This window comes from Momordica charantia, assembly GCF_013281855.1.
Source record: "Momordica charantia cultivar OHB3-1 chromosome 5 unlocalized genomic scaffold, Mcharantia_2.0 BLBB01000005.1, whole genome shotgun sequence".
Classification (NCBI taxonomy): Eukaryota; Viridiplantae; Streptophyta; class Magnoliopsida; order Cucurbitales; family Cucurbitaceae; genus Momordica; species Momordica charantia.
This window is the reverse complement of record NW_028275163.1, coordinates 21249149-21261049: the sequence shown is the minus strand read 5'-3', so window position 1 is coordinate 21261049 and position 11901 is coordinate 21249149. Positions and strand designations below refer to the sequence as shown.

Here is an 11901-nt window from a genome sequence, read left to right as displayed (position 1 = left end):
ATTTTTAATTATTGTGATCACACTGAGACCTATTAAAGTGTTGTAATGAACTCGAAATGTGTGTATTTTCCTTTTGAGGTAGAATTTAGATCATGATCACGTCAGAAATTCCAAACATACACCTATCCATATAAGAAGATCTACACATTAATGTGGTGCTAAACTTAACACACCCTGATGTTTAAATCAGATAATAAGTTTAGTAGAACTTAAGTTTAGTAGAACGTAGCGAGAATTAAGATTGTGAAAATATACCTCATGCACAATATCTCTTATTCTATTTGTAAAATGGCTTGAGTGGACTGACTTGATCGGATCAACATAGTCTGATTTGGTTGGCTTGACAATTGGACTCGATCGACTTAACCTAGATGGTTTGGCCTATGTTGATTTTCTTTAGTCTTACCTTAAGTGAATTTAACAAATTATTTTACCCAAAACATTTTCAAAAAATACTGGGAATTTTTTTTCTTCTACTTTTATTACTATTATTATTGGTGCACACTGCATAAATGGTTTGGATAAACGTAAATTCAATAAGATATTAAATGCTCGTCAACATATCGAAACTTTCATGTGTCTAAGGATTCGACATCGATATGCATATGTGTAAATCAACATTTTTGTAGTATTACAAAAAAATCGTCATAATATGAAAAATATCAATAAAATATCATCAATTACATAATATTAATTATTTTAAATTTATTTAGAAATTGTGAGAGGCTTATTTATTAATTTAAATATTTTTTACGGATTTTTATTTTTATAATCTTTCCAGAAATATCGATAAATATTCATTAACATCGATATTCTATCGATGTTTCCATAAAATTGAGACACCAACATTTCCATCAACATTGTGATCTTTTTTCCTCGAGACTTCATTTCATAATTTTTTTTTTTGCATCAACGTTAATTGAATTAACTTTTATTTCTAACCTTCAACATTTTCTGTCCGTTTCATATTTTTAGAACTCCTAAATTTAAATAGTTGGACACACACAATTTTAATGTTTAGAATTTTTTTCCCCTTGAGTGTAAGAAGTGGGGACGAGAGATTCGAACTCATAACCTCTTAGTCAGAGACACGTATCAATTACCACTAAACTAAATACAAATTCTTAGAATCGATAAAGTATAAAGGTTGTCTTGAATAAATAAGAACAGGAAACTATATTCTAAATTAAAAGTCACTTCTCTCGACTTCTTCTCTTTGGTGCGACTACTAAATATATTCATGTAGAGCTTAGGTTTAGTTTCATTTTACACTATCTCAATCTAGTCCAACACATTTTGAATTAGTTAAATATTAATAATCAAAATTTATAAATTACTACTTTAATTTGAACAATTTTTTTAGGTAGGGATCGAACTCACAACCTCTTGATTGTAGATATATGTCAATTTCCATTGAACTGTGCTCGCTTTAAACAAGTTTAATTACTTGGTCTTTATATTTCATAATATTTATATCACCATTTCGTTAGAGTATTATATTATAGGTAATTTGATGTTATATTTACCTTCGTTTATATCATCCAAAATGTTCCAAGTTAATTTTTATTTATTGGCATTAAATTTTCATGGTCCCACTATCTATTATTATATCATATATAAACAGAAAATTTACCCATTTTCTTTTAGGGCTGGCTGCATTTATAGCTTATTAAAGGCTGAATATTGGAGAAATAATTAGTGATGGGTAGAGAGGGTAATATTTCATATAAAGGCAAAACAGTCGGAAGTTCAATCCTCCATCTCCACAATATAAACGTACTATGACGTTGTTAGTTCGATGAATTATATCTATTTTATCTCTAAACTTAAGTTTTGATTCTAATAAATCTATGTCATATCTTAATTATTGATATCCTTGAAAATTCTAATAATACATGAGGATACAAGTCTCGTAATTATTTAATGTGTTTTACTTTTTTAATTAAACGAGTGAGAGTGATCTAATTATGTCAATTTTTTGGAATAGGAGAGCAATTGTAGATTTATCAAGAAAATGATGTGTATATACTATTAGTTAAATTTCTAATTTGGCGAGGGATCAAATTACCAAGTGAACTTGTATGATCGATGAAAGGTATTTAATCCATTACAAAGAAATTATGATTTTTCACATATAGATTTCATAACCATTATAGAAAACTTCTGCTCTTCTTCACATAAAGGAGAAACTGAGGATGACACTATCATATCTATATTGTTCATTCTCTTGAGTTCGACATATGAAAACGATTTATGATTTTAATTCTATGAAATTTAATTTTTCATCGAACATGAAAAAAAAAGAGACCGGAGAGTAATTTAGTTACCAAAATATTTAATGGGTGGGCAAACGAAATAATGTATTTTAAATCGAACTCTTAATTCCACTTGTCATTAACTTTATCTTGTCGACCTACTTACTTATGTCGCATATCATAAATTGTGTCAAAATCATTACACATTGGTCTATCATACATTTAAATAACAAAAATTGAAAGTTTTATGATTAAATAAAAAAAAAGTACGTAAGATACAACAATCAAATTTCACAAATCATTTCGAACGAATTATAATTATTTTCATTGGGTTGAATTCTAGAAGTGGGTGAAGGACCCGTACATATAAAAAGAAAAAAACTCCAACCCTCAAATCAATAATTACCTTAATATTATCTCAATAAAATTTGCATACTGACATAAGAATTCGTCTCTCTATTTATAAACGTTAATGAGTTCTAAAATACACGATTCATGCACGTGCTTTTAAGTATGAGATGTTATAATAACCTCTGTTATTTACTGCGTGGAAGGTATTTCAATTTAACCTTAAAAATAAAAAAGTAAAAATGAAAAAAAGGTAAAATTTAAACCACCATCAAAATAATATTTTTCATTTAAAAGAGAAAAAAAAAAGGATGTGGACTTGCTATCTACACCCACATTGCCTCCCTTCAAAGCTCCTCCTCCTCGGTACCCATTCGTGGTGGTATTATATTTTGACTACACAACCGTACACCACCAGCCCCCACGTTTCTTTCCCACGCGCCTACCTTCTTTTTCTTTTTCTAATTTCTCTTTATTTACATTCATTTAAAATATATTATTTTTATAATTTTAACTTCTATTCGAATCGCGTATTTTCAAAACGTCTATTTTAGTTCTAGTATTTTCAAAGTGAACATTTTGATTCGCATTTAGAAAATTTTATACGCAACCAAAGTTATTTGATACAAAGATATTACTGTATTTTAATAAATTTATTTATTGAATGTAATGTCGTGTTGAAGTTGTGATTGAACGAGGTTAAAAAAATATGTGTATCGAAATGGTTAATTTTAAAAATATAATGACTAAAAATAAAATAGACAGAAGCTATAAGTATAATCATCAAAATTGACGTTTGTAAATATATGGCTAAAATGAATCAAATAAGAAATATAGAGATTTCGAAATCCAAATAATATTTAAAATTTATACATATTTTATTATTTATTTTTAACGGTCTTCCTTGGGGGGAGTGTCCTCCATCACGCTCTTTAATGGTCCCTCGTCCAGTGATTGGGCTTCCTCTAGAAATTTTTACTGTTTATTTATTTCTTTTGTCTTCAAATTAGAAACATCAATTTAATTCCCTTTTTCGATTCTTTTAAATGAAGATGAAGTTTTGTTTGTGATAAAACAAAATAATAATAATAATAAAAATAAAAATATAATATAGTTTTCATAAATTTATTTTAAAAAATTGCTTTTTAATTCTGAAAACTGTTTGAACAGATTTGTTTCTATTTTTATGTTTTTATTGCATTTATTCAAGATTATTTAACAAAACATGAAAATACCCAGATATTATTGTCATTTTCTTACGACTATTTATATTAATTATACAGCTGAGCAAGTTTTCAACGCTGAAATTTAGTTTTTTCCTTTTAGTTTTAGTTAAAAAAAAAAAAAGATTATGAAAGTCCCAACTTGCAAATATAAATTTATATAATTTTCTAAGAATAAAGTGGAGGTTATTTTAGGGTAGTGGAAATCTTTTTTAGTTATTGAGTTATTATAATTTATTTATTTATTTATTTATATTGAGAAACAAAGCTGTGAAATAAGGTGGCCATCATGTCCCAAAAGGGCTTTGTGCAGAACAAAAGCTGTAAAGAAGTGGTTTGTTGTTAATACATAGATTCCATCTGTAAAGGCCCTCAAATAGTAAAGTAACTTCAATTCACGTTTAGAAAATATTTAATACATAATATTTTCTGGTTAAATATATAATTTTTTTTACTAAGGTTAAATATATAATAATGTTATCTTTAATTAAAGTCTTTTTTTTATTATTTTGCCCATAATCTTAACATAGTAAACGTTACAAGAATGATGGTGCTAAAATTTTAAAAAAATAGTGTATTTTACCGAGAGGGGTAATTGTTTTGTGCAGGATAAAAAAAAAAGAAATAAAATAGGTGGGCAGTTGTTAAAATAATAACACTTTTAATGTCCTGTTGTGTGATTTTTTTTTTTATTGGTGGGTGTATTTCACTCATTAAATTATCGAGTATACACGTATTTTAGTTAAAACTATTTTATAAAAAGTATTTGACGAAAATAAATATATTTCTTAAATAAATTTGTTAAAATAGAGGGTATTTGAAATTCATCCTTAATGTGGGATGACTTTGAAGTCATCTACCCTATGAGTGGAAGTGATCTAGATGGGAAGAAAGTTATAATAACTATTGTAGAGGACATACTACCCCTCGTGCCTTAATAAAGTAAAAATAATAATAATAATAATAGTGTGGACCCCACATACTAAAATAATATATCCTTGGTTTAATTATGTGGTTGAACATTTTTTATTCAAAATTTAATTATCAACATAAAATATTTAAAAGTTTAAATATTAAAATATGTAAGGATAGAAAGTGTTGGCATGTTTTTACAATAATATGATGTATTATATATTTGAAATATTTCCACTATTGTATAGTATCAGTGTTTTCCAGTTTTAACCATGGTAAAATTATATTACTTCAAGAAACAGAAAGAAATTATAATCGCATTATTATATATAAAATATTTATCGTGGGTTAAAATGAAATAAATTCAAAAGTTCAGGACTGAATTAAGATTTTAAAATCTCTTTTCCTGCACTCTCCTGCCTATAAAATAAATATGCATTTATAAAAACACCATTACTTTTTTTTAAGTGTTATAAAAGGGACTTTTGGTTAGTCTCGTATGATGGTATAAGTTTGTAATTTATATTATTTCTGTAAAATTTTAAACTAAATGTTATATATTAAAATTACGCATTATATTATTGTGATACTTTTGTAATTTAGAGGTCCGGTGAAAATGCTAATAACCAAATCTTGTCATCACTCTGTTGAAAAATTGACACCTTATTAATTTTTATAAAAGATCTCATTTAAGATTGTTCATATTTTTTAATACAACCAGGCCAGAGTAATGCAAAAATATAATAATTTTTTATAAAAAATAACTAATAATGGTGAGATTGTTAAGAATTCGACGTTGAAAAAAAAAATGGACTTTACAATGTTTATAATAGAAATGAGAGATAAAATACCAACTGATTTTAAGATGAAATCAATGAATATTAATATGTATCAGAATGCAACAAGTTCAAACGAGCATCCGATTTTAAAAATAGAATCAAGATGTGCCAAAAAAACCAAAGTTTTATTATGGATTACGCGTTGAAAAGAGTATTTTCCTTCTGATAATTGTGCGATTAAAAATTCAACGGCACGGAGCAAAAGAGAAAAATGAAGAGAGTAAAGAAGAGGGGAGTGGGGGAGACGCGCGAGAGGGTGAAGGTGGGGGAAAAAGTGGAAAGAAAGGAAGCATGGAGGGGACGGTTTTAAAGCAGTGGTACTAAGCAAAAGCATCATCAGACGGTTCTCTCCTCTGCTTCCTTTTTCTTTTTTCTTTCTTTTCTGAAGTAATCTCCCACTCCCACACCGTTCTTCTCCGTCTCTGTGGAGCACTAAATGCAGCAAATGCAGTTGCAGCAGCAGAGCAGTCGTTTGGCGCCACTGTCGGAGGAGCCGATCGGCGAGGACGACGGCCGGAGCCGGAATCGGAATCATCGGAGCCGAATCGAGAGCGGCGGCGGCGGACGATCATCGTGGCGGAACTGGATCAGGACTCATCTCTCCATCCTCTCTTGCGGCAGAAGATCGGACGGCCTCAATGTGCTCCTCAGCGTCCTCGGCTGCCCGCTTTTTCCGGTCTCCGTTCAGCCAAATCATCTCTCCTCCACCAACCAGGTCAGAATCTTCGCCTCCGTTCCGTTTTTCTTTTCCGTTCTGCTTCGCCCTTTGGATCCCTACTTTTGTTGTTGCCTCTTGCCTTTTTTTCCCCTTTCTTTTCAATTTTATTTCGTTCTGCCGTACCATTTATTACCTCCACGTATTCTTTTAATTTTTAAGTTTAAATACTATTTTGTAGGTTGATTTTGTTTTCTTGGGTACTTTAAAAATGTCATTTTTATTTTTTTACCTCATTTATTTTATCTTAATATTTTTAGCGTGACAATTTTGTTATTAAATTTTTTGAAACTACTTACCATTCAGATTTGTATTATAGAATTTTTATTGTATATAAACTTAGTGTTAAAATTTTGTAAATAAGTAGTTAATGGAAGTTTTGAAAGCACATAGCCAAAATGAACCAAAGTGGAGGGTATAAAAATCAAAATAGACATTTTTTTAAAGTGTGAGAAACTAAAATTAACCAAAAAAAAAAGTGAAAAATACGGTGGTAAAAATAATATTTAAGTCTAATTTTTTATTGAGTTAAATTATAAATTTGGTCATTTTTTTTAAATATGGTATTTTTTTTCTTTAAATTTGAAGGGCTAAATGTATGCATCATGTGATAGCTTTTAATTTTTTAAAATTTCCAATTTTATCAATAATATATTGAAAACGGTTAATTATGTTTTTTTTCGAAAAAATAAACAAAATGTTTACTTTATTAAATTATTATTTTATTAATATATTTTGACATTTTGACATGCTAGAAAGAAACAAATTTTGTTGATGGACGGATTAGTGTGTTAATAATGGTATACCATGTGTTCAAAATATAATCAATTTCCCTTGCTAATAAATCATAATAATTGTTTTAATGAGGGACATAATTGAAAGTTTTTAATGCATGTAGAATTTTAAAAGGTTATGAACTCAATAGAGAATTTCAAAAGATTTAAAGACTAAATTAGGAGTTATTTAAGAAAATTAAGCACCATTGTATATATTTTGTCTATTTTAAACGGTTTCTTTATATCTTTGAATTTCACGACTGGCTCAAAATATAAATTTTGACCAAATTAACTGTTGGGTTTGTAACGAAAAATGCAAATAAAGTCTCACATTAATTAAGGAAATGATTTATTCATATATATAAGAGATGACAATTATCTCAATTGGTATAAGACTTTTTTGGTGAAACCAAAAATAAAGTTGTGAAGTATCATTGTCCTTAACACTAGCGTAATTTGACCAGATGAACAGACAAATGTATTACATGGTCATTTCATTAATGATATATTAACAATAAAGACCGGAGAGAGATTTAATTTAAAGTTTTATGATGTAATTCAAACTTTTTAAAGGTTTAAAGACCGAATAGCTAAGATATGAATTAAATGGACCAAATTGCACTTTAGAGAAACTTTTGTCTTAAAGCTATCATTAAATTTGAAAATGAGTGGTCTAAAATTTACCATTAATTCAATTTTTTTCAACAAATATAAATCTAGAAAAGAAAAATCCATCCCTTTTTTTATTTTAGAGGTTTAGTTAACTAATATCTCAATACACGAAGTGAAAGAAATTGGGCATTCTTAGATAATTTTGGCTAAGATGCTTACCCTCCCCAATAATACACATTTCCCGAAGGATAAGACACATTTCCCGAAGGATAAGAATCTGAAGGAAATGAAAGAAACTGAGCGAGGTGGGCCTATTTTACTTTATTCGTTTTTTTATCCCCAAAAAAAAAAGTTAAAAATGTGTTTTAATGTACAATACTTTCATTATATATATTTTTTCAATTTAGCCCGTTTTAAGAAGTTTTAATTTAACTTTTTTATTTAAATATTTTTTTAATTGTACACTTTTTGTTGGTGGTTATTAAAATTGACTAATAACAAAATTTAAATCACATCATATTGAGTGAGTTGGAAAGATTTAGAAATAGAAATTAAGATTTGTTCTCCCTCTAATTAAGAAACAAAAACCCAAATTATTTACCAAGTCTTAAGAAATTTTTTTAAAAAAATTCAAAATTGGTGTCCTTTAGATGACACTTTTTAAATATTGTATAATTCAAAAAATATTTAATTTTTCTAAAACAATAAAAAAAAACTAAATAAGATAGTGAAAACAAATGTCGTTTAAGTATTCACATTATTTTAGTTTAGCAGTAATTGACACGTGACTTCGATGGAGAGAAATTGTATTCTAAAAATAAAACATACATTTAGTTAGAAAATTGTGTGAAAATGGTTTCATATTTTTAATTTATGGATAGGTTTCCTCGTCGGCTGAATACATAATAGAGCATTTCACGGCGGCGACGGGGTGCCGGAAGTTGAAGGGGAGAGTGAAGAACATATTCGCAACGGGGAAACTGACGATGGGGATGGCGGATGAGGTCAGCTCCGGCGGCGGCGGTGGCGGCGGCGGAGGAGCGACGACGAGCGGAGTGGCTCAAAAAGGTTGCTTCGTGATGTGGGAAATGATTCCGAATAAGTGGCTGATAGAGCTGGCGGTGGGAGGCCACAGCATCGTGGCCGGCAGCGATGGCAACGTCGCTTGGCGCCACACGCCTTGGCTTGGCTCCCACGCCGCTAAAGGTGCCGTCCGCCCTCTCCGCCGAGCTTTTCAGGCATGTCTCTCCCTTAAACTTACTCTCCTTTTATTTTGTTTCATTTTACTTTTATATTTTTAAAATGTTCAGTCGTATATTTTTAAAAGTGATCATTTTGTTTTCTTAATTTTATTTTAATATCATTTTTTTATCACAATTTCAATACGAAGTTACTTTTAATATATTTGTTAAAATATAACCTCGACTTTATTTTAAAGTATTTTCGTTTTGTGTAAAATTTGTATTAAAATTTTATAAATAAAGATCAAGATGGTTACTTTTTAAAAGTACATGAATCAAAATGAACCGAAAAGGAAAGTAAAGAAACCAAAATAATATTTTTATTGTTATTTTGATCTAGTTTTTCAAAAGGTTGGTTTTGATTTGTAGGCATTAACCAATCAATACTTACTTTTACTACCATTAAAAATTTGATAACTCTTTATTTTTAAATAAAAATCATAAAAAAATACAATTTTCTCAATTTTCATAAATCATTGAACGATGGTCAACAAAGATGAATGTTGATGAGTCAGTATTCAAGTGTTGTTCTATCTATTTTGGTCTTTGAAGTCATTTTAGGCGACGGTCATCCAAATTTTTTTTAGTCTCCGAAATCTTAGTTTGCAAAACACTAACACCAAATTTTATATCTAATGAACTCTTTAATACAAAATTATAACAATATTTGAAGAACTTTACTAGATGTAGATTCGTGTTGCAATAGTGATAGAGAAAATGAGAAAAGTAAATAAAATTTTTAAAAGTACAGTAACCAATACAGTGTCAAAAATAGGATTTCAAAATATATTTAATTATTTATTTATTAGAATGTCACATTCTAATTGAGTACCCTACACCCCACTAATATTTTAGAGAAGTTTCACCCATGAATGAGACCCTACCAATTTTGAAAGACAAAAAAAAAAGGTCTTAAATTATTAAAGTTTTTATTTCAGTGCTTCAACAGAAGATCTTGAAGGATATCTTCAAATCAAACATCCCAAGTCCTAGTGTCCCTTTCACTAGGACCATCCCTTAGGAATTAGGATGTAAATTTTAACAATAATTGGAAAATATTTTATTAGCCTTGTTTACAATTTGTATTTAAAAACAACTTTTTGTTAAATATGAAAGTAGAATAAAAATTGAGAAACAACTTTCACATAATCATTATTTACATGTGTTTTTACTAAATTTTTGTTCTTTAACATTGTAGTTTTAACATTAATAAACTTGATGTACTTTCTTAATTTTAAAATTCTTAAAAATTAAACCAATTTTGATCTCTATTTTCAATTAGTTGAAGTATCAGAATCATAAACTAGCTAAGCATCCTTGATTGCTTGAAATGGGCACTAATCTATTATAATATTTTTCAAATTAACTAATTTTTTGTTGTCCAATATTTTTTATTTAGGTTGATTTTAGTTTTTGTATTTTTAATTTTTATTCAATTATTTCATATACTTTCAAAATGAAAACTTTTTAACACAAATTTACTTATGAATTTTAAAAATTTAGTGAGTAGAGTATCGTGCTAAAATTTGATTAAAATAAATAAGATGAAAATAAAAATAAATTAATCAAAATTATCATTATTTAAAAGTATGTTGACATTGAAAGTAGTGTAATCAAAATTGATGTTTTGAAAATGTATGAATTAAAGTAGTATTTAAACATAATTAATAGGTTAGTTATTCATTTTTAAATACAAAATTACAAAGGAAGAAAAATAGAATTAGAATGTCGTTTCTTAAATTTCGAAAACAAAAGAAATTGAATCATTGTCGGAAGACGTTGACTTACTGTACAGAATTGTTTTATAGGGATTGGATCCCGTGGCAATTTCAGAGGTATTCTCTCCGGCGCAGTACATGGGAGAGAAGCAAATCATGGCCGTTGATTGTTTCGTGTTGAAATTGTCAGCCGATCAGACGCACCTCGCCGAGCGAAGCGACAACACGGCGGAGATGATCAAGCATGCGATCTACGGCTACTTTTGCCAAAGACGTGGCCTTTTGGTCTACTTGGAAGACTCCTCGTTGACCCGGATCCAATCCCCTGGTTCGCATCCCATCTATTGGGAGACAACCATGTCGACGAAGATCGAGGATTATCGGGCGGTGGACGACGTCATGATCGCCCATTCAGGTCAAACCAACGTCATCATCACACGGTTCGGCGACGATCTTAAAGCGGGTCCCATGATCACACGTTTGCAGGAGACGTGGAATATTGATGACGTGGCATTTAACGTTCCTGGATTGTCTATGGATAGTTTCATCCCACCTAAGCAAGTACAGAAGGATCAGACAATGACGAATGGAGGACCTTGGCCATCTTCGTATAGTAACTAGAGTTTAATGACTGATTAATACAATTGTGAAGAAAAAGAAAGAAAGAAAAACTCTATTATAAAAAATATATATCTCAATTGTATCTTTTGTTTTTCTTTCTACTCAAATATGAAGAGAATTTTTAAGTAGAGAGTGTAAGGAGAAATTTTTTATGTTAACAAATGTATCATTTTACTAAATTGGTTTAATACCACGTGGAAGTTAAGTTTTATTTTTTTTACTTTTTTTTTATAATATAATAATTTTTTTTTTATTATCTTCATTATAAATGTAATTCATAGAAGCGATAATTTCCAGAATGCAAGATTTTGTTTATGCATGGACTGCCAACAAAAAAATCACAATTTTCTTATATATTAAAATTGAATATTTTATTTGATTATTTATAATTAGTGTAATTATAAAAAAAATATAAGATTAAAAGCAATTATTATTAATAAAATTAGTTAAAAATTTTAAAAAAATATGTATGAATTATTTCAAAATTAGTTTTGATTTATAAATTACATGTTTTAAATAAAAAATACTTTTATTTTGCTTGTGTCATTAACAATGTTAACGAATTGTTAACATATGACGTACATAATAGATAAACTGTTGTCATACACAAATGGATAGTTGAAAAAGAAATATATATAAAT

At 28.7% G+C, this 11901-nt stretch overlaps 1 protein-coding gene across 1 annotated transcript; it reads left to right on the top strand.

Moving 5' to 3' along the window:
• The first annotated feature begins 5902 nt into the window (after positions 1-5902).
• Positions 5903-11471, top strand: LOC111019315 (lipase (DUF620)). Its single transcript, XM_022295660.2, has 3 exons — positions 5903-6292; positions 8562-8918; positions 10730-11471. The coding sequence occupies exons 1-3, from the start codon at positions 6014-6016 to the stop codon at positions 11258-11260; spliced, it is 1167 nt and encodes a 388-aa protein (XP_022151352.2). The 5' UTR covers positions 5903-6013; the 3' UTR covers positions 11261-11471.
• The last annotated feature ends 430 nt before the right edge of the window (positions 11472-11901 follow it).

Bases quoted from the DNA above. Each gene is read 5' to 3' on its own strand.
- LOC111019315 (XM_022295660.2), top strand. From the start codon at position 6,014: ATGCAGCAAATGCAGTTGCAGCAGCAGAGCAGTCGTTTGGCGCCACTG. The intron at 6,293-8,561 runs GTCAGAATCTTC...ATTTATGGATAG, and splicing joins ATCTCTCCTCCACCAACCAG to GTTTCCTCGTCGGCTGAATA. The intron at 8,919-10,729 runs GCATGTCTCTCC...ATTGTTTTATAG, and splicing joins CTCTCCGCCGAGCTTTTCAG to GGATTGGATCCCGTGGCAAT.